At 46.5% G+C, this 22,836-nt stretch overlaps 1 protein-coding gene across 2 annotated transcripts in view; it reads left to right on the top strand.

Moving 5' to 3' along the window:
- The window catches only part of LOC147668346 (sialate O-acetylesterase-like), a 615,033-nt gene that overhangs the window by 373,518 nt on the left and 218,679 nt on the right, over positions 1-22,836 (top strand). For both annotated transcript variants that reach the window (XM_086948579.1, XM_086948580.1), the window contains exon 6: positions 1,343-1,390. In XM_086948579.1, coding sequence (XP_086804705.1) covers positions 1,343-1,390 — 48 coding nt within the window. The remainder of the gene's footprint in view (positions 1-1,342; positions 1,391-22,836) is intronic.

Below are 22,836 nucleotides of genomic sequence, written 5' to 3'. Positions count from 1 at the left end.
CTCTGTGGATAGTGCAAACACAACAGGTGATGGACCGAATGTGGATCAATGTCACACACTCACCCCAGTCCAAAGATCTGGGCCCAAATCCATCGTTTTTTTGCACTCCACACCACCCTGGGTTAGACAATGGCGATATGCAAATCAGCTCTGACCCTGTGCCCCAAGGGAACAGTCCAGTCCAAACTACAAAAGCCATGTCCTTCCCAGAACGGAATCAAGCATCCGAGGACCGGACCGGTTTCGAGGTAACACCTCTCATCAGCCCAGCTAGCTTGACTCCAGTGGTGTGGAGTGCCTGGGACCCACGTCTGGGCATCCCCAGCGCACTTAGGGCGGAATATGCAAACACAACAGGTGATTGACCGAATGTGGATCAATGTCACACACTCACCCCAGTCCAAAGATCTGGGCCCAAATCCATCGTTTTTTTGCACTCTGGGTTGAGTGTGTGACATTGATCCACATTCGGTCCATCACCTGTTGTGTTTGCATATTCCGCCCTAAGTGCGCTGGGGATGCCCAGACGTGGGTCCCAGGCACTCCACACCACTGGAGTCAAGCTAGCCGGGCTGATGAGAGGGGTTACCTCGAAACCGGTCCGGTCCTCGGATGCTTGATTCCGTTCTGGGAAGGACATGGCTTTTGTAGTTCGGACTGGACTGTTCCCATGGGGCACAGGGTCAGAGCTGATTTGCATATCGCCATTGTCTAACCCAGGGTGGTGTGGAGTGCAAAAAAACGATGGATTTGGGCCCAGATCTTCGGACTGGGGTGAGTGTGTGACATTGATCCACATTCGGTCCATCACCTGTTTTGTTTGCATACTCTGTGGATAGCACATTTTTTAAATTGTGCGTACAACCTTGGTGTTCCCTGAGTGCATACAATAACGGTATAGAGACCAGGACCGCCTGCCTGAATATGAAATGCAATACTTATAGCTTGCAGATGTATTTCAGTGCAGAATACAGTTGGGCAGGATGGAAACAAGGAAGATACATTGTTAAAAAATGACTCAATAGGGAGACTATGTATTATTGTTTTGGCACCTCTCCACATCTTTTATGTATGTATGCATGCATGCATGCATGACCCTATCTAGTAGCCTATGCAAAACACTAGCTACAGAGCACTGTGCAGGAAAGGAGTTGTTAGTTATCCTATCAAGATAAGTGCGGTCAACTTGTCAGTAGGATATACGAGGCCTTTTATTTTTTCCTCAAAACGAACTATTGTTTTAAGAGAATTTGAAATAAAGTTCATTAAGTCTCAGATCCTTAACTCGTCTTGAATGATCCAGATATAATTATTTCTTTATTCTTCTTTCTTCGTCTTCTAGGAATTCGCCCTTCCCGGAGCCCTGGATAGAAGCAAGAGAAAACCACAGGTCTATATCTTCACTTTGGTTTCAGTCTAATTTATGTCTTTCAACCTCTTCTACTTTGAGACAGTTCATGGTTAACATAAAAAATGGTGTTCCTTTTACCCTTGCTCTTGTCTGACTGATTGTGTACTGTGTATATACTTATCGTCTATACGTAGTTTCTTCTGGTAGAAAACAAACTCATTGAATATCCTCTTTAAGAGGGCTGCAATGCTATTATGATTGGAGCCCTCAGGAGGTGGCGTATTACTTCTTCAGGAGACCCACTTGATAGCCCAGGATTGGCTTTGGATGAAATCCTGTCATTTCCCATACAAATTGTTTTCTTTGGGGCCACCAAGTAGGGTTGAGTCACCATCTTTTTCTCCTGCTCTTTTCGGGGGACAATAGGGGTCAAAGTGGCTATGATCCAGGGCAGATGACTAGCCCTCAGCATACACCTGGAAGAGCTCCGGCTCCCCATGGCGTCCATCTACTCACCCAACAAGAACAAGGTGCATTTTTTAAAGTAAGCTGCCATTAACACTCTTGAATCCCCTGACCAGGAGGTCCTTTTAGAGGGAGACTGTTGTAAATAAATAGGACCATTCCACGTAGTTCCTTTATGAAGATTTATTCCAAGTAAGATGTTATAGAGTTGAGCCCCACCAAGAGCAGCCTCCCTGCTTCTCAACCCTTACTCCAACTGACACTCACTCTCATCCAACATTCCATAACCAGCTCTCACACCAACATTTTTTTTTTAAATTATTTTTTATTATGAAAGGTATCGCTGACAAACACAGCAGTTCGCCTACAACCCTGGGTCCGGCAGCATATAAACATAAGGCACATCACACAGCTACTTAGCCCACATCCCGGAGGCCGGGCAGCGTTGTTTTTAAGGGTTGCAGTTCTGATCCATGTACAAAGGTTATCTGCTGCGCTTCAATAAGCTTAAATAAGTCTCTTTTATGTTAAACAAACAAAGAGGTAGTCTCTGTCAGTATTCCCCCTCCTCCGCCCTTCAGGTATGTGGTGTAAAGCCCTCAAAGGTTCTTTGGTCTTTGACTGTGTGCAACAGTAAAGGACATCATGTGACCACTGCGGAACTGTAGGCAGGGGTCCCCTTAGCCAACACATTGCCACTCTACGGTTTGCCAGCAGCAAGCCTAAATCAACCAACCTACGAGCTGCCTTCGGCAATTTTTTAGAGTAGCCTAGCAACGCCACCGCCGGGTCAGGGGGGAATCTCCAACTCTTCAATAGTGCTCATCTCCCAAAATATGTCATCTCAGAATCTGAAAACACCTGGGCAACCCCACGCTAAGTGTAGAAAACCGCCGTCGGTGAACGACATCTGTCACAAGTAGCGTCCTCTCTCAATCCCTCTCTGGCGTGTAGTACACTCTATTAATGTATTTAAAATGTATCAATCTGTGTTTGCCATGCAGTGATATGTGTCTCGTGTTCGTGCAGCAGTATGACCACATATCATAGTCAATTATTATGTCCAAGTCGCGTTGCCAGGCCAACCTAGCTTTGGTATACTGATTAGCTCTCCGGGACATTGCTAATTTATATATAGCGGAGACTAGTTTGCGGGGAGTTTAAGTTTTAATAGGATACGATAGTTCTTTCATCTCAGGGGGCTCGTCCATATCGTCCCCCAGTTCTTGGCGCAGCGCTCTGTGCACTCTGTGGAACTGGAAGCGTTGTAGTAATGTGGGGGCTTCTTTATCTTCTGTGGCTTCTTCCCACGTTTTAGCGACGCCATCTGAAAACAGATCTCCCACTTTGTGAATGCCCAGCGCCTGTAGCGCTCGCACTACCCCTTTTTCTCTTCAGGGGGACAACCATACTGCCCAAGCCGTAGGCATTTTAGGAGAATATAACAGCGCCCCCGCTTGCTGTTGCAAGGAGTGCCAGGCATGTTGCGTTGGGTTCAGGAAATCCAGGATCCCAGGTCTGCAATCCGCTGGTTTGAAAATTACAGCCGGGAGGGGGAGAGGGTCTGCCAAAAGCCTCTCAAACCTAAGGTATGGTATGTTATCTGTGCCGAGATTCCAACTATGTGCTTGCGCACCCTGCGCCGCCCTGTAGTACAGTTCCAGATCGGGAGTCCTCAGACCTCCCAGGTGGTATGGCAAAGTAAGAACCCGCCATTGCACACGAGCCTGCTTGCCCGCCCAAGCCAGCTTCACTAATGATTCATTAAACCTGGCAAAGAAGGAGCGTGGTAGCACTATCAGTATATTTACAAGCAAAAAGAGGAATCTGGGCAGCACCACCATGTTCATGATGGAAACCCTACCAATTAATGAGAGCGGCAGCCCAATCCAGGTGTCGACGTCGTCCTCTACTTTTGCCACGGCTGTCCCATAGTTTTCTTGAAAGACAACTTCCATATCCGTGTGCAGTCTAATGCCAAGGTACCTAACCAAATCATCAGACCACAGCAGTGGATACTCCATCTCAAAGGGAGAAGGAGCCGGCGTGAGCGGAAAGGCTATGGATTTAGACCAATTGACCTTTAACCCCGAGATTGCCCCATAATATACTACCTTTCGCAAGACCGAGGAAAGGTTGTTTTTTGGGTCCCTCACGTACAGCAGGGTATCATCCGCATACATTGATACCGCGATTTCGTTGGTAGGAAATCTGACACCCCTGTGGCCTTGATATTCCCTAAGCGCACACGCCAAGGGCTCAGCAATTAGTGCATATAGCGTTGGTGACAAGGGGAAGCCCTGCCGGGTCCCCCTGGTGATGGCAATGGCGCCAGTAGTAGTAGTAAAATGTATTTGTTGATTACTTAAAATCATTACAATCAGCAAAGTACATATCCAAAACAAAGTCAGATTAAAAATATACAGATACAGTGTGCTTTTATATCCAAGACGAGATCCACAGCTAAGCCTTAACATAGTTTGCTTGACTACAAATAATCAGTTTACTGAAAGAAAGTGCATTGTACCTACAGTAATAGTTCACAAAATACAGTACTTTAAAACAAAAACTAAAAAGTACAAAGAATGACATTTAGGACAAATTTGACCACAAAAATGCAATTCAGCTACTAAACGATTAGCAGCAGAAATTAAAGTGCCTTGTGCTAGCAGCTAGAATTGTCAAGTAAACTTTTATATTAAAAAAGGGCACATGAAATACAACCCACAGATTAGCAGCAGAGATTAAAGTACCTTATGCTAGCAGCTAGAATTGTCAAGTAAACTTTTAGGTTAAAAAAATGTACATGAAATACAACCCACCATTATGGAGTTGCATTAAATACAGTAAGGTACATTTATAATAATACATTTTAACCAAGCTTAAAAAAGCCCACAATCTCCCTAAAAACATTTAAAACCAATATAAAAAAATACGCACGTTGGCCGTCAAACTCTAACAACCGTGATTTGAACACAATACATAGCCCAAAAAAATCACTGCAGCTTTTTAGATAATTTTCATAGCAGAAATGTCTTCACTAGAATTATCTACATTACAAAGTTTCTTTTCAGCTATAAAAATAAACTTAACAAATTGGTAAATGAGGCGGATGGTAGCACCACTTAAACATAGAATAATTGCAATTCTGCAAGATCTTACTCCCAGTTCATTGAAAATGGGCTTTAAGATGGTCTTTTGCTCTTCTAACAATTTTGGGCATAAAGTTACTATATGCAGTAGTGTTTCCTCACACGACCCACATAACCTACATAAGTTGGACGGCCACTTATTCTCCCATTTTGGAATTCCATCTTTAGTTGGATATCTCCCAAACCGTAATAACATGAATTTATTCTTCATTAAAGGTTTTAAATGAAGCAACAAATAGGGTTGGGGAACCAATTTACCAAAGGAGTTAGCTATTGACCATAGATGTTTTTTTTCTTTAATTCATCTTTATCCATTATGGTAGGCAATAAAGCGGCTGATTGGTTAATTGTTTTTTTGTAAACCACTTTACTCCTCACTTCATCTACTAGATTTGGGCAATCAAAGTTACGTAAACACAAATTTAAATAAATTTGCCAACTACTCGCATATTCACTTTTTATTATCTCAAGCCAACACTGATTTGCAAGAGAATCCTCTTCAGCACGAGACAATGTCAATAAGTACTTTAAAAATTTAGATTGTGGGGCCAAAATCTGTTTCTTTAGACTAAATTCAAGTCTTATATTGGCACGACTAATATATCTGGGAATCCTAAAGACTGATTTATATGTTCTTAATTCAATGTCATCAATAATTTTCGCATCTTTGCCACGGAAAATAACTGAACCATAATCCAAAAATGGAATTAACTTTGCTTTCATAACCTTCAGCAAGTGATCATGATTTGGGCATAATAGCTTATCTCTCAGTTTTCTAAAAGCAAATGATAGTGATGTTCCCTTAGCTTCAAGGTTAATAAAATGCTGCTTAAATGACATACTATCATCACATGTGATTCCTAAATATTTATACGATTTTACACATTCAATAACCAAACCATTATTATTCCATTCTTTTAATCCTAGTTTGCCTCTTCCCACGATCATTATTTTCGTTTTTTTGTGTTTATTTTTAGACCATTTTGAGTAACATATAGGTTAAAAGAATCTATTAATCTTTTTAGTCCTATAACAGTTTGGCATAATAAAATTATGTTGTCGGCATATTGTAAATATTTAATCTCTTTACCCAAAATAGCGGGAGAGTGGGCATTAACATCATTAGAATGGGCTGGGAGATCAGACATAAAAAGGTTAAAAAGGCAGGGTGCCAAAACACATCCTTGTTTCAAGCCAATATTGGTCTCAGGGCGACGAGTTTTGTGTCTTCCGTCGCCGACTTTGATCTGTATCCATGTGTTGGAGTATAATAATTTGATCATCTTTAATAGAGTGTTAGATATACCCCAATTAATTAACTTCGACCATAATACATTTCGTGGCACAGAATCAGAGGCAGCTTTTAAGTCAATGAAACAAAATATACAACTTTTGTTTCCTATATTTGACTCTTTCGCCCAATAATATCAATAAAATCAATTTCGTATTAGTCTATTCTCCCTTTCTAAAACCAGTTTGTAAATTTGGAATCAAATCCTCACTCATGGCCCATGATTCCAGTTCTTCCAGCAGACAAGTAGCAAATATTTTCGCTTCTACATCTGTTAAGGCGATTAAGCGATAATTTGCAGGGTTGTCCTGGGGACCACTTTTATAAATTGGTTGGATGATACTTCCCTGCCATGATTCCGAACTTAAGCCTGTTTTAAGCACATCATTAAATATGAGAGTTAATACCTCTGGCCAATGTTTTAAATTTGCTTTAAAAATAGCGTTCGTTGGCGCCGACAGTGCCGGGAACGGCCGACGCTAATTACGCCAAACTGAGCGCGCAAATCAGTGAGACGCTGCGAAAGTGGAACCGTCTCACTCACTCCTGGCTCGGACGCGTGGCGGCGGTTAAGATGTCGCTTCTGCCGCAGATTCTCTATGTCTTTCAAACCCTTCCGCTACGCCCACCGACTGGTTGGCTGCAGAAGACCCAAGCTGACTTGTCCCGCTACTTCTGGGGCGGGCGCCGTCCTCGCTTTAAACAGCGGATAGCGTCTCTCCCGCCGGCGCATGGGGGCATTGGTCTGCCGGACCTCACCTTATACTTCCAAGCAGCACAGCTGCGCACACTGGTAGAATGGTACCAACTTGAATCCAGCAAACACTGGCTCTTTCAAGACCAGGCGGTGGCTGGCCGCCCGCTCCAAAGCATACCTTTCCTACCGAGGTGTCACAGGCCCCCTAATCTGTACGCGTCATATATAACGAGTACAGTGATGAAGGTTTGGGATCGGGTGGCTGTGCGGAATGAACTTACCTCATTCCCTTCTCCGCTGACACCCATATTTGGGAACCCCGATTTCACGCCGGGCCTAGATCCACAGGCTTTCAAAGCCTGGAGACTCACTCCCTGCCGGGAGGTAGGACATATATTCAACCTGGAGGGGGTCCTCTCTTTCCAGAAAGTGAGAGAAGGCTACGGGATACAGGAGACGGACCGACTCGCTTACCTGCAGGTCCGGCACTGGGTCCTGCACTCATCTGTTCGACCGGGCGCGCAACGGTTTCTCACGCCCTATGAGAAATGGCTCCTCACACGCACGTCGGAGAAGAAACTGCTCTCGGATCAATACCAACACCTACTCCTTCCACACATTCACACTTATCACCCGGGGAGGGCCAGATGGGAGGAGGACCTTGGGAGGCAACTCACTCGGAAGGAATGGGAAGGAATCTATCACAGAGCCAGACACTCGGCCTACCACAATGGCCTCACGGAGACCCTGACTAAAGTAGCCATGTATTGGTATCACACCCCGGCGCGCATACACCGATGGGACCCCAGGGCCAGCGATCGCTGCTGGAGGGGGTGTGGGGAACGGGGCACACTTGAACACCTGCTCTGGAGCTGCAAGAAGCTGCGACAATATTGGTCCACCATCCTGGATCTCATAGACGCACATCTAGATACTCAGCTGCCCCGATTCCCTGCGTATGTGATCCTGGGCCTGCCAAATCCACTGATGTATCCCCTGAAGTCCATGAGAGGGAGGTTGATTGCCATAGCGCTGGGTGCTGCGGTACAAAATATTGTGGCGCGCTGGAGGGATCCTCAACCCCCCATTCACCTTGGCTGGCTCTATAGACTCTGGATGGTGCTGGGGATGGAGAAGCTGTCCCTGACTGCGGCGGGGAGGGGAGAGGAGTTTGCTGACCTTTGGCGGCCGTTCCTAACTCTGCTCACAGGGGAATTTCGAGAATTGAGCTGCCCCCGCTACCTGTGGCTACTGCGCCTGGCCGATACTCCTATCCCGGAACCCAAGGTCAAGACTCAGAGGCGCACACTTCGGGGCGGGAGGGTTCGGGAACCAGCTCTATAGACCAGTTGTAACGAAGGGGACCGGGCCAGCTTTACTTAGCAGACAAGAAGGGGGGGTTGGGATTGGGGGGGCTGTTTGGGCTTGTTGAGGGTTAATTGTACTGCATGGATTACTACTGCTTCCGACTCATGCCAGACTTACTCTACGCGACCGGCCCGACTGGGTTGTAGGCGGCTTTCTGTGTTTAACTATACAGAATGTTACTTAGGCCCGCCTGGAGTTTTTTTTAACCACTGTACATGGGTGACCGATGCCTTCCCATGCATGAGTCGGAATGTTCTATTGCTCTGAATAAAAACATTTAATACTAAAAATAGCGTTCGGAATTCCATTCGAACCAAGAGCTCCATTTGATCTAATCTTATTTATTATTTTTTTGACTTTATCAACCAACCATGGCTCTTTATGAAGGGAACTTAATGGTTCATAGACACTTAAGTCTGACCCGCCATTTTTTATGATCTCTATTTGACCATGATGGGTGGGATTCATTTTACTAGAATCGTACTGTGGGCCCGGGGGAACAGATTTAAGGTTATTAAAAAAGGTTACCCAGCTTAGTTCTTCAATATTGGCACTATTGCCTCTATGACTACCAAGTTCAAGATTATTATTAATACTCCAAAATGACCGTGAATCTTTAGATTTACATGCAAAATGTAATTTAGACCAAATTCCTTCGTTGTACGCTTGTTTAGCCTTCCATATTTCGTTCCTGTATCCCTTTTTTAATTGTCTAATTTGTTGGGATATAGCAAAGAGTGATGTTCCTTTTGCTTTCCTATACAATGCTCCTATTGCTTTGAGACTTCTTTTAAGGTATAGTAAAACAATGGGAAAACCACCCTGTATTCTTTGAAGTCAAAGTTATACTTTGAGAAGGTTTCGAATTAGAAAAATTAGCCAAAAGAGCGAAACATAAACAAGACCAAAGAGCAACCATAGATTTCCCGTCAGCAATAGCTTCTTGGGGCCCGATTCACAGAATGAACTTAAGACTCAATCCTAAACTTACTACTATTTTGGTATTCACAGAATGCACTTACTACTTTTGGCATTCACAGAATGCACTTACTACTTTTGGTATTCACAGAATGAACTTACTACTTTTAGTATTCACAGAAGTTAGGATTTTGTCTTAAGTCTGTCTTAAGTCTGTCTTAAGTTTGTCTTAAGTCTGTCTTAAGTCTGTCTTAAGACAAACTTAAGACAAAATCCTAACTTTTGTGAATACCAAAAGTAGTAAGTTCATTCTGTGAATGCCAAAAGTAGTAAGTGCATTCTGTGAATGCCAAAAGTAGTAAGTGCATTCTGTGAATACCAAAATAGTAGTAAATTTAGGATTGAGTCTTAAGTCCATTCTGTGAATCGGGCCCTTGGACATTTAAAATTAAACAGGAAAGACTTCCAAAATATCTTTTTCAGTTCTCTAATTCCATATTAACCTTTTAAGGTTAAATGGAGTAAAAGCAGTTTTGGTTATTCTAGTTTCTGGTAAATAATCAAAAGAAAAGGCGAGAAGAATAACTTGTGGGTTATGATCGCTCTCAATCCTTGGTACTACCTGATAACTTTGTAATAAATTAAAAAGTTTCTCAGAAATTATGGAATAATCAATAATAGAAGGGCTACACGTTTTATTAAATGTCGGTGTATTATCTTCATCTTGCATAATCTTAAGGTTACATTTCATAAACTCACAATCAATCCATTGGGTTAAAATTTTCGAATGTGTATTCAGCTTTTTACAGGAAAAAAGATGCATGTTAAAATCACCAGAAATGACTTTCATTGAATCTAGATGGTCGTAATATAACACTTTCACCATTTCCCATAAACATGAAAGTTGAGTGGATCTAACCTTTTTTTCGAACTTAAATAAACATTAAAAAAAATAATTCATTGATTAGAAATGTATTTGATACACTGTATCCATTTTGTCTGAAGGTCAATCTCAAAATGTTTAACATCCAAGTTCAAAGAAACATAATAGCCCCATTAAAATATTCAAAATAGCCAATAAGGGGTTCACTAAACATATTCCAAGTTTCTTGGAGCATTAATATGTCAAAGGTTTTTTAAAAAAAGTATTACATCCAGATCGTCAAGAAGTGATTTAAAACCATTTGTGTTCCAAGAACAGATTTTGAAAGGTTTTAGTACTTTTTCAAGGGAAAACCGGCATCAGTCTTTCTTCACAGTTTCCATTTGTCAATGTCGACGGAAGCCAACTCAAATCCTCAACCGGATTGGTTACTTTCTTTAACTCTAAACATATTCGTAGACCTGGTTGACAACTCCTGATCTTAATACCTCACGACAAATTCAGCTTTGTTGATGGACCTGAGGCACCTTTCAGCACTCTAACATGTGGTTCCGGACCTATTTTTTGTTCACAAACCTTTAAGACCCAGCTGCAAGGTGACTTACTAGGAATCAACAGAGTTGGATATTGGGACCCATGAATTCTCCAAACTTTGATGCCCCATTTCTCAAATTGAATATTGTTAGCAATTATTTTACTGACAATTTCATCACTTTGCCAAGTTGTAACTGTTATTTCATTATGAAAATTATTACAATCTTTCTTAAACTCCACTGATTCCAAATCATCTGATGTTACATCCTTCAAATCTATAATTGCATTCAATATTTTCAGAATATTTCCACGGTTCAAAATATCATAAGGGCCGCTTGTAGTATACTGAGGGCAGAAGACTACTTTCTTCGTTCCGTACAAAAAATCAGAGTCTTAACACCCCAATCATTTGCAAAAAGACTGGTCCAAGTTCCATTCTGGTCAACACGTGTCGCATAAAGGGCCACTCCACAGAGTCGAAGGCCTTCTCCATATCCAAGAAGACTGCAACTGCCTTTCTGTCCTGCCTGACATGTTGCATTGTGCCAAAAACCGTACGGAGGTGGTAAGTGAGGTTTCTGTCAGGCACAAACCCTGCCTGTTCCGGGGCGACTAGTTCCGGGGTCAAAAGGGCCAGACGGTTAGCCAAGATTTTCGCAAACAGCTTAGTCTCCACGTTAAGTAGGGAAAGCGGTCTGTAAGATCCGCAGTCCTCTGGGGCTTTACCTGGTTTGGGAATAACTACCAGAATGGCTTCCCTCATTGATTGCGGCATCAGTCCCGCTACACACATATCATCAAATAACACTGCAATATGAGGGAGCAGTAGATCTATGAAGGTCCTGTAAAAGTTCACTGTGAGGCCGTCAGTCCCTGGGGGCGCTATTTGCCGTCATTCCTGTCAGTGCTTCAAGAATTTCCTCTTTTTCAATGGGTAGAGATAGGCACTCACTGTGTGTCTTTGATAGAAAGGGTAACTTAATGTGCTCCAGGTAATCCAGTATTTCCCCATCCATGTTCGACAGACGTGAGGCGTACAGGTCTGAGTAGTATTGTATAAATCTATTGGCAATGTCTGCTTCTTCCGTCAGCAGGTCACCCTCCTCTGAGTGGATCATTGTGATTGTGGTCTTGCCTCGTCTGGCTTTCAGCATATTAGCCAGCACAGATCCCGGCCTGTCCCCCTCTCCATATGCGTTCGCAGTGGAGTATTTACCTAAATGCCGCACTTGGCTGTCCGCCCCCTCCTGATACTCCTCTAGTAATGCCTTCATTGTATCTGTGGTCTCCTTGTCCATCCCAGACAACTGACAGTTCTCCAATTCACCCAATCTGCGCGCCAGAGTTGACAGTCTCTGTTGAATGTCTCTGAGCACCCCCGAGTGTTTAGACATGGCCACCCCCCTAATGTACCCTTTAAAGGCCTCACATACCATCTGGAAACTGTCCACTGACCCAATATTAGTGGCGAAAAATATTTCTATTGCTTTAGCTATCTGCTCCTTAAATAGGGGGTCCAGTAACAAGTAAGGTGAGAAACGCCATGTGAACGGAGGAATTGTTTTCTTAGGAGTGGGCAAGACCAACAAGATAGGGGAGTGATCCGACAGTGGGCGGCAGGACCTGACAAGAACGGATCTGGGACCTGAAAGTCGATGATGCGAGCCAGTAATCAATGCTGTATGTAGGTCATAGTAAGCAGAGTAGTGTGTGAAACCCCCCTCCAACATGTGCAGCTCTCGCCAGACATCCATGAGGTCCGTGATAATCATGACTCTTTCTATAGCTCTAACTGCCGTCGCCGGCCTCCTCAATGGGCCCCCTGATCTGTCTAAGCTCAGGTTCCTGACAAGGTTAAGGTCACAACCCCATAGCATTTGTGACGCCCCACATCCGCTAACTGTGTTAGCTAATGTGTTAAAGAACTCCGGGCAGTTGTAGTTAGGGCCGTAAACATTACCCAAAAGCAGGTCCAGCCCCCTACCCTGACATCTGGAAATCACAAACATGCCGCCTGCGTCTGCCGCCAACTGCCGTAACCTGTACTCAGCACTAGGATTCACCCAAGTAATTACTCCTCTAGCATGAGTTGTGAAACCTGCTGCGTAGACATTTCCCACAATACCTCAGGAACGCATCATTGGGCTATGCAGCGGAAGGTGCGTCTCCTACAGGAAAGCAATATTATGCCTGGTTAGGTAATTTAGCACTTTTCGCAGTTTACGATGGTCGCTGAGACCCCTCACATTCCATGACAGCAATATGAGGGAATCTACTGGTCTCTGATCAGTGGCTTCCTTAGTCGTTGCCATCTTGTCTGTCATGTGTCACATATCGTCCTGAGTCCTCTGGCTGATAACTGTCTGTATAACGTACAACAACATGGCTGACCTCTTTAACCTCCAAACCCCAAACTGTGTCCCCACCCTACCCTCCACTCCCCCCACCCACAGCAGACCACCCTCAACTCGGTCGCGAAGCAACCCCTATGGGGACCACCCACTCCTCTCCCCACCCCCAACATAGTTAACAGTGGTGGCATTTGTCATTTGCGGGCAGAGGTTTACAACTATAAGCCAAATACTAGCTGTCCCCTGTCCCGACCTCCACACACCGATTTCCATCATCACACCCACCACTAAACAGCGTTTTGCCGCAATACGTGTCATTGCAGTGCACCTCAACCCCAAGTTGTTGAATAGCTAGTGTCTTGCATCCCAATAGGAAGCGCATGTGACTAATGCTGAGACAATAACTGGATCTCTGGATCACCTTCTCACATCCATGCACCAAATTACAGCAGTTAGAGCTAAGAAGGTCATGTACATGCAAGTGTTAATGACTGTCCACCCCAGTATGTCAATATATACAATCCTAACGTGTTCCCCTTCTCACCCCCGTGCCCTCAAAAATACTTATAAGCCATATGTGACGGATCCAGACTCAATCCTGTTCATCGAGTGATCCCTCAGCTGCCTCGTCCAGGAGCTGCCGCTCCGGGCTCTGTCGTTCTTTCCTATTCCAGTCTTTGAGCGCCTTCTGTAGAGCCTTCGGGTCTATGAAGATGTGGGATCGTCCTTGTCTATTCACTCGCAACTTGGCTGGATACAACATTGCATAGTCTAGGCCCAGCTCCCGCAACAGTTTTTTCATGGGGGGCGAATTGCCGCCGTGCTTCCTGTACTCGGGCGGTGAAATCCGATAGAGTGATGTATTAGATCCTTCCTAGGCCAGCGTTTGTTTGTCCCTTGCCTTGCGTAGTGCAGCATATCTGTCCTGGTAATTTAACAGTTTAGCTATGATTGGACGTGGCTGAGATCCCGGCGGGGGTCGGGACCCAGGGAGTGGTGCGCTCTTTCTACCACAAACATGTTTGAGAACACCTCTGCTCTGAGCAGGTCGACAAGTAGCTTCTCTACAAAGCGTTCCATATTTCCTGTTTGTGTCGTCTCCGGCAGGCCCGTGATCCGTAGGTTTCAGCATCTCGAAAGGGCTTCCAAGTCCTCTGTTTCATCCTGTTTTATCTTGCAGCACCCGAATAATCCTCCCAAGCTGTTTGTGATCCGAATCCAGCGTTGTCTGTGCCTCTTCAACTTCTGTGAGTTGCCGTTCGGACATATACAGCCTCTCCGTGTGCTTGCCCAGCCACTCCCCCATTCTATCCATCCGGTATGAGAGGGCGTTGATTTTCGTACCTAAGGAAGAGATACCCCTCTGTAATCCCTTTTCCATGGACAATAGCAAACTTTTTTCTTTTCTTTTTTTTTTGTGTAAGACCTTTATTCATATCATTCAGTGATACACAGCCATGAGCCTACAACCCAGGGGCCGGCTGCAACGTATATGCAATGGATTCACAAATGACAATAAAGAGATTATTAGTACCAGTGTATCAATATATACCACCCCTTGTCCGTACACATTAGACCTCGTGGTGTAACACATTACCTTGAGTCTTACATTTTGTAATTTTGTAGTTACCAACAGTAAATAACAATACAACTTAGAGACCTTATGTGGAGACTATCATCATAGGAGCCAGTATTCATTGCAACCGGCTCTTTTTCCCCCCGTACAATCAAATAGATATGTTCGACCTGTACATGATGTTTGCATACACTTGAACTCCCATATAAACAGGCTAATCTTCTGCGTCCTCATCCAGTGAAATTATATAGTCCGTTAGGAAGCACCAATAGTCCTTGGGCCTAGATTGTGCAGGGAGGTCTTCCTCGTATGTCATTAGTTTATCTCGACAGATGGACATGTCATGGAGCCATGTAGATGTCTTGGGTACCTTCCTACTGTGCCAACATTGCGCAACCTATCGCTTGGCTAATAATAATGATATCACACAGAATTTACGTTTGAGTGCCCGGAACTGTGGTACGACACCAAGAAGACATGTTTTTATCGTGCATTCCACCTCCGCTTCTAGCATAATAGTGAGCGTGGCAGTAACGTCCACCCAGTATTCCTGTATCCTAGCACAGTACCAGGCCAGATGTGCAAAGTCTGCACCTTCCCCTCCACACCTTTTGCATCTGTCCTCGTCTTGAAGCCCGAACCTAAGCATTTTCGTAGGTGTATAATATGCCTGGTGAATTAATTTATAGTGTATAATCCTTAGGTTCCCATTAGGGGTGAGTATTTGTGTCAACTCACAGGTCTGCTGCCATTCCACATCCGATAACGGATTGTCGAGTACCGTGTCCCACCGTGACCTAGCCTTCTCAGTGGTTAACGCTATCTCTGTCTGTGCTGATGTGTATAACCTTGGCACTAAGTGCGATAAGTCCTGTGTTGTGATAATCAGTTGTAGTGGGGCCAAGCTTTCTGGTTCTGCGGGGAATGTGGGATAATGTTCTTTCAACGCGCGTGTCAATCTATAGTACGTGAAACGGAATAGGGGGGTCTTGTTCTGAATATATGTTAAGTGTTCAGTGTCCAAAAATGTGCCCTCTTGGAACAGATCCCCCATTTTGTCTATACCAGCTTTCTGCACGTGGGACATGCCCACTCTTTCGCCTGTGACTGATAGCGCCTGATGGTGGTGCAGAGGCAGTGCTGGGGCATATAACGGGAGCTTGTGGGCCAATTGACCAAGCTTACGCCATGCTTTCACTGTGGTGTCTATGGTGTTAATGTCTTTCGCATGTAGCGGTGGTCTGGCATGTGATATGATTGCAGTTAAGGGAATGGGATCCGCGTCTCCCTCTTCTATGGCGGTATGGGTGAGGTATGGTATCTCGTGATACCAATAAGCTGCATATTGCTCTTGGGCGCATAAGTAATACAGGAGAAAATCCGGCACCCCGAATCCTCCACGAATATATGGGAGAGTCAAAGTCTTTAGATCTATGCGAGCCTGTTTGCCCGCCCATATTAGTTTCAGAACCAGTGAATTGATACGGCGAAATACTTCTCCGGCGGGTGTGATAGGAATATTGTTAAAGAGGTACAACAGTTTGGGCAAGATATTCATTTTCACGATAGCAATACGATCCGCCAGGGACAGTGGCAATCGGATCCAGCGCTCTACTTTGTCTTCTAGCTTGGGGATCGTTACCCCATAATTAGATGTTATGACTTCCTCTGGATCCCTGTGATACATAACCCCCAGATATCGAATATGATCCTGCTGCCATTCCAGTGGTAAGTCAGTAGCAAAGGGAGTGGTAGCATCTGTTAAAGGAATTATAAAAGATTTGGTCCAATTTATAGCCAGTCCTGAATGTCCACCAAATTTAATGTATTCTCTGAGCAATCCGTTCAGATGTGTGGTGGGATCGTGCACATATAGCAGCATATCGTCTGCATCAGTGATATATGCAGTGGTCTGGCTGTGAACCTTAAAGCGGATTGTTTGTAATTTTGCTGCACTATGCAGGCCAAAGGCTCCAGCGCTAGCGCGAAAAGTAACGGCGATAGGGGGCACCCTTGTCTGGTGCCTCGTTCCACGTTAAAGGGTTCAGATACGTAACCATTTATTCGGACTCTAGCACACGGTTGAGTGTATAGTAGGGTAACCCACTGGACGAAGCGTTTGGGAAAACCCATCCTGTTTAAAATAGTAATCATGTAACTCCATTCAATGGAGTCGAACGCCTTGGCGGCATCGATCATGACCGCCACTGCTTGCATGGATGGCTGTAGGTAGTGGGATAGTGCAAATAGGACCTCGTGTTGTGGGAAGTCGATCTCGTGGGGATAAATCCAGTCTGATCTGGAAGGACCAGGTGTGTCATCAATGGGGATAAACGAACCGCCAGTAATTTCGCGAATATTTTTGATTCTACATTGATAAGCGATAGTGGTCTGTAGGAGTCACACTCCTCTGGGTCTTTGGAGGGTTTTAAGAGGGCTATGATCATTGCTTCACGGAGAGTGGGTGGAAGTATGGATTTCTCGAAGGAGGTACCAAACATGTCTACCATGTAAGGCGCCAGAATATCTGAATAATGTTTATAGAACTCAGTGTACCCGTCGGAACCCGGTGCCTTGCCGTTGGGAAGTGATTTAATCACGGCAGTCACTTCTTCCACCGTAATGGGCATCGCTAAGTGTTCTCTCTGTGCATCTGACAACCAGCCTATCGCAATATTCTCCAGATATTCAAGAATTTCGGCTGTTGATGCTATAGGTTGTGGTTTATAAAGTGTGCCGAATGTGTCTACGAAGTTATGTAGGATGTCAGCAGATTGTGTCTGTGGCTCTCCGTCTTTCGATTTAACGCGAAGTATGGCCGAGTGACCTCTTCCTTCGCATATCTTCCTTGCCAGAGTCCCCCCTGGTCTGCTCCCTTCCCCAAAGGTTCTAGCAATGTGCTCGCTTTCCAGATATTTGATTTCGTCGTCCACAAAAGTTTGATGTTCAGTGTGTAAGTGGCGTAACTCTGCTAGGAGTGCGGTGTTCTGCATGACTTCAAAGGCCTGTTCTATTTCCCTCATTCGTGTTTCGCAGCGCTTAATCTGACATCTAATGTCTTTTAAAATTCCTATAGTGGTGCTCATGCATACGCCCCTTGTTGTGGCTTTGAATGCTTCCCACAAGAGACCTGGGTCCTCAATCACTGGTGAGTTGATTTGGAAATATTCCTTGATCGCCTTTGTTATTGTATCTGCATAAACAGTGTCAGAAAGGGCTCGTGAATTGAACCTCCACTGAAACGGGGGTGGCGTTTAATGTGGAAGCATGAGTTGCAGTAAAACAGGATTGTGGTCTGACAGCGTGCGCGGTAAAACCTGCACTCCCTGCGTCCATAAAGCAATTTTATTCGTGCCCAACCAGTAGTCCAGGCGGGACCAACTGCCATGAATTGCTGAGATGTAGGTGGCACAAATGTCAGCCAGCGATAGATCTTTCAACATATGTCCCAGTGTTGTCCTAGCTTGTTTATGTTGCTCTGAAGAATTGGGGGAGCGATCTAGCCCGTCCACCAGAGTCACGTTCCAATCCCCCCCACAAATGATATGTGTGTTTGTGAATAATTGCAAATGTCCCCATAGTTCACGGAAGAACTCCGGTGTATCCGTATTTGGACCATAGACATTAAGGAGTGTTATTTGCTGTCCACGTAATGTTCCTGACACTATCACATATCTGCCATTGGGGTCTTGTACGATTTTACGCAATGTGAAATTCACTCCCTTTCGAATCAGTATGAGTACCCCTCTCGAATAGGAGGAATAGGAAGCCCTATAAGACGATTCTGCCCATCGTGTACCTATATGTAGGTGTGTGTTAGGTGCAAAGTGGGTCTCTTGCAATACTGCGACATCAACGTCCCATCTGTTTAAATAGGCAAAAACCTGCCTGATTTTCTTTGGTTGAGCGAAGCCCCTAATATTCCACGTGAGGAAGTTTAGATGTGTTCTGCCTGTACGTCCAGTTCCCTGAGTCATCTATAAGGCCGAAGTGAGCTATCCAGTAGTAAACATTGAGCAGGGGTAAACTTCGAACCCATCGCAACGTGATCACATACAACAAAGTGAACAGTCCCATGCCATAAATGACCTAGTGTCATGACGCGTCTCCAGGATAGTGGTCTCTTTATACAAACAAACCCCCCAGTCCCTCCCAGCCCACCCACACCAGCAACCCAAACCTGCCGAAGCCACAGTCCCCTTGAATACATATCCCTCAAACCAAAACAATTCAAACCATTACCCATATAATAGAACTTGTTTTGGGTGTTACCCTTGTGGAGGACCGCTTGGGGCACAACCCTGCATCCAACGTATCGGATGTGGGCGACACCAGCAGCAGATATTATATACATATTAGGAGTGTCTGTATGCCCGCCACCCCCGGTCCCGCCAGTATCATCCGTGGCACAGACCGCAAGCAAGTACTATAGCAGTCATCTAGTGTGAACACATGCACAGTAGTATATGAAACAAAAATTGGGGTCACTTTCCAGCGGCAGTGAGAAATAGCACATCAGTCTCATCAAGTTAAATCCACAACATATATATAGCACTGTACATTGTCGGGTGCACGCATGTGCATGAGGTAAATTGTGTGATAGTAAAGTGTAGACATGTCGCCCCCCTCAGATAAGTGATCGCGCTCTCTATGACCCACAGGTAAAACGCGAACAGGGTGTGCCAGTGATCGGAGTGGGATTGGGCCCTTAAGCATATCACGTTACCGTACAGTTCAACAAAGATGCTGACGATGAGTACCAGAGCAGCGTGCCTGGCACCATTGTTTGCGGCCTCTAATAGCAATTGTAGGCATGGAATATTGTGTGATACAGCCTCTCATCAGCCACCCCAAGGCGAGATAGCTGCACCCTTACTGAAAGTCAGGAGGTGATCCGGGTGGCTGCCCCGGCTGTGCAATGTTCGCCGCAGCAAGTAGTTCGTCACACCCTAAAATACATAACAAACCATAGTCCACTTGTAACGTCGATCCCCAGGTTAATACACAGCTATTCTGCAGCCATGAAGAGTCTTACCGCAAATCTCTGGCAGGCCTTACCGGTACAGTTAGTCCGAGTCTTGGTGCTGGCCCTCACGATCATTGTATCTTCGCTCTTGTAGAACTTTTTTGACGAATTCCTGAGCCGCTTTAGGTGAGGGTAACAGCACCACCTTTTCATTCCATGTAACACGTAGCCTGGCCGGGTACAGCATGGAATAACTGATATTAAGATCCCTGAGTTTGGCTCCTTCCTAGCCTGCTGCACTGCGACGGTATGGTCCGGATAAAATTCCAGGGAGTTACCTTGGTGGGTGATTTTCCCTTTTTCGCGCGTAAGCCTGAGGATGGTGTCCCTGTCGCGATAATTTAATATCCTCACCACAATTGGCCGTGGCGCCGCTCCGGGTGGTGGACGTGGTGCCAGGGATCTGTGTGCACGTTCTACAATGAAAACTGGCGATAGCGCTTCTGCTCCGAAGAGGTCCTTGCACAGGTTTTCCACGTAGAGCTCCATACGCCCGGTGTTGGTCGTCTCCGGCAAGCCTGTAATGCGCACATTATTGCGCCTCGAGCGCGTTTCCAATTCCTCCTCCTTCACCTTGATTACCTCCAGGATGCGTTCCATGCCAGTACATTTGGTGGTTGACGTGCATGCTTCATCCTCCACTGCTGATAGGCGTGTTTCGGCTTCGTCCAGGCATTCTCCGTGTTTCTCTTGCCTAGCAGTCATACCGTCCATTCTGCACGTTAGGTTATCCAACTTGCCGTTAATGTCTTGTAAATTTGCCTGGATGGCTAACAGTATTTTCTCCATGTTGCTGCTCGGTGTTGGATCGGCTGCCCCATCGTTGTCCGCCATGTGCTCTGAAGGCTTGGTTGCTTTTTTGTTATCAAAAGATAGCTTTTGCTGTTGTTTGTCCGGCTTCCCCATAGCCACTTTCTGTGGGGTAGTAGTTTTCGACGCGGGGCACGATGCCCTGGTGGTTCTTGCTGCCGCCGCCGTTTTGCCCTTGGAAGTGAAGGACACCGCCGAAGTCTCCGGAAGCGTGGGAAATCTATGTACCTCTAGCTCAACAGATCAGGCGTTCTCACAATACCCCGTGGTTCCTGTGCTATGTCCAGAGGAGCCTGGTATTCCCTCAGGTTGTTGGCCAGTGAAGGAGATGTGGAGGTCACCCCTATGCAGCCCAATGGTGGACTGGGGGGGTTCGTCGCTTCTAGTGGTTGAATCTGTACAGGAGCGAAGGCAAGTTATGATCCCACTCCTCCACACAGCTTCCACAGGGTCAGGGGGGACACAGTCTCAAGCGTGATTAGTGCCAGCAGGTTCACGCCTTTTTATGCCTGGCCGTTATTGCCCCCGTGTGCCGGTATCTTGGAGCGCCCGAAATGCATGTTGTGAGGCAGCCGGGACCTGTACGCTGTTAGCGCAATCGTCGCTAGTGGGTCGCGATATGCAGGGAAAGTACCTTTAGCTGGGAGATCCTCGCGTCCTTAGTAGTGCTCGGCATTTCAATTGCTTACGACAAGGATCGGCTCTGTGGGCGCCGCCATCTTGCCTACCTTGCGGCAGGGATCAGCAGGTCAAGGACAGCATGTCGCCTCCCTTCAAGTGTGCGGCATAAGACAGACTGCCGCAGCTTCACCCGCGCCTTGCCACTTCCAGCCCGTACCTCCGATACAAGCGATTCAGGGCTCACACTACCGCCGTGGATGCATACAGGTCAGTGATCCTGTATTCCGCCATCTTGGCCGCCGCGCCGGTCCGCTTCAGGGTCATCACAGATTACTGTCTCTTCTCCGGGGAGCATTCATTCCACGGTCTGCCCGTCGATGCTCGATACCTTCCCACGCCTGGAACACCGTTTATCCGGCAGAACGGGGGGGAGGAAAGGCGGTGACAGACCATATTTGTTGTGATCGCCCGGCGGAGCTGTGAATTACACAGCCATTCCGCTGTGCGCCCCCTAGCGCCTCGACAATAGCAAACTTCAGATATCCGGCTCCTCCTCCCTATGAGGTGTGGGCCTGTTCGACTCCTCCATGGTGGAGTCTTGCGATTTAGAGCATTTTTGTTCAAAGGACAACTTAGACTGGGTCCTGTTTGTTCTGCCCATCATCTTCCCTTGTGCGGGGTAGCCTGTGCAAGGACTATCGCGGCATACCACTCCAGCAGCGCGCAATCGGAGGTCAGACCATTAGGCCCCACGTAGGTAACAATGCTTGGTCCCGCTCTTCGGTGGCTTGTGCGGAATGTGCAGCCTCAGCACCGGTAAGTAGTCCTGTCACAGGGAGCTCTTCCTAGTGTTGCTTATGGTGCATCTTGGTATTGCGCCTCCTCTTCCTTAGGGGCCGTCCAGCTGTGTTATGCCTCCCCTGGGCCGTGCTCAGTGCAACTGGGCCTACCACACAGCCACCTCCCTGATTCATTTTGATCACGGTCTCCTCTGCTTGGTATGGATGTCAGGAGCAAGTGTGGCGCCCGTTGGGTGCGTTGGCGTCCGCCAGGATAGTGCGGCCCCCGCCGAAGGGCTTCTCCCCCACGACCACTGCGGCACCTTCAGGCCCCGTCTCCAATGAACCGTTGCTCCCGGGTGTGTTCTCTTCGGACCCACGTCCCAGTGTCCCTCACCTGTAGTACTGACGCACACAGCTCTCAGTGAGAGTGCAGTCACCGCTCCCCGCAGAGCCTCTCACACTCGCTGGTGAACGTGGGCCTTCTGGCCGCACTCAGAGAGGTAGTGCTACTTGGCCAATGGTCTCAACGTGGGCTGTCTGAGTAATGGCACTCGCTGGGGGGACGCAATATCCGCCTGGAAGACCCTTCACGCTGATCGCCGTGGCCCCACCGGACCCAGAATGCCCGGCTGTGCCTTTGTTAGCCAATTGTCCCCTGTGGTGAGCCCCTCTATGCAGTGCCCCCACAGATCTCCACTTCCAGCGCCAACCTGCGCAGCGTTTGAGTGAGCTGCATGGTGCTCACTCCAGGTGTATCCTCATGGTAGCTGAAGTTCCAAAGCTACACACAAAATGGCGGCGCCGCTCGGCCGCCCTTCGCTGCCCCCTCTGTCTATGCTGTGCACCTTTGCGTGATCTTTCTCTGTACACACTCATGTTGGCATCCCCACCATCTATTGCCTCAGTTTTTGGCTTCCCCGCTGTGCCCCATTGCGGCTTCGGCCGCGTCGCTCTCGCCAGGGGGGGAGGGGTGGGGAGGGAATCCGACAGTGCCTTCGGCGGCAGGCCGCG

The sequence above is a fragment of the Lissotriton vulgaris genome, unplaced genomic scaffold, assembly GCF_964263255.1.
Source record: "Lissotriton vulgaris unplaced genomic scaffold, aLisVul1.2 SCAFFOLD_1016, whole genome shotgun sequence".
Taxonomy (NCBI): domain Eukaryota; kingdom Metazoa; phylum Chordata; class Amphibia; order Caudata; family Salamandridae; genus Lissotriton; species Lissotriton vulgaris.
The sequence above is the reverse complement of the archived record's forward strand: the minus strand, read 5'-3'. Positions and strand labels throughout refer to the sequence as shown.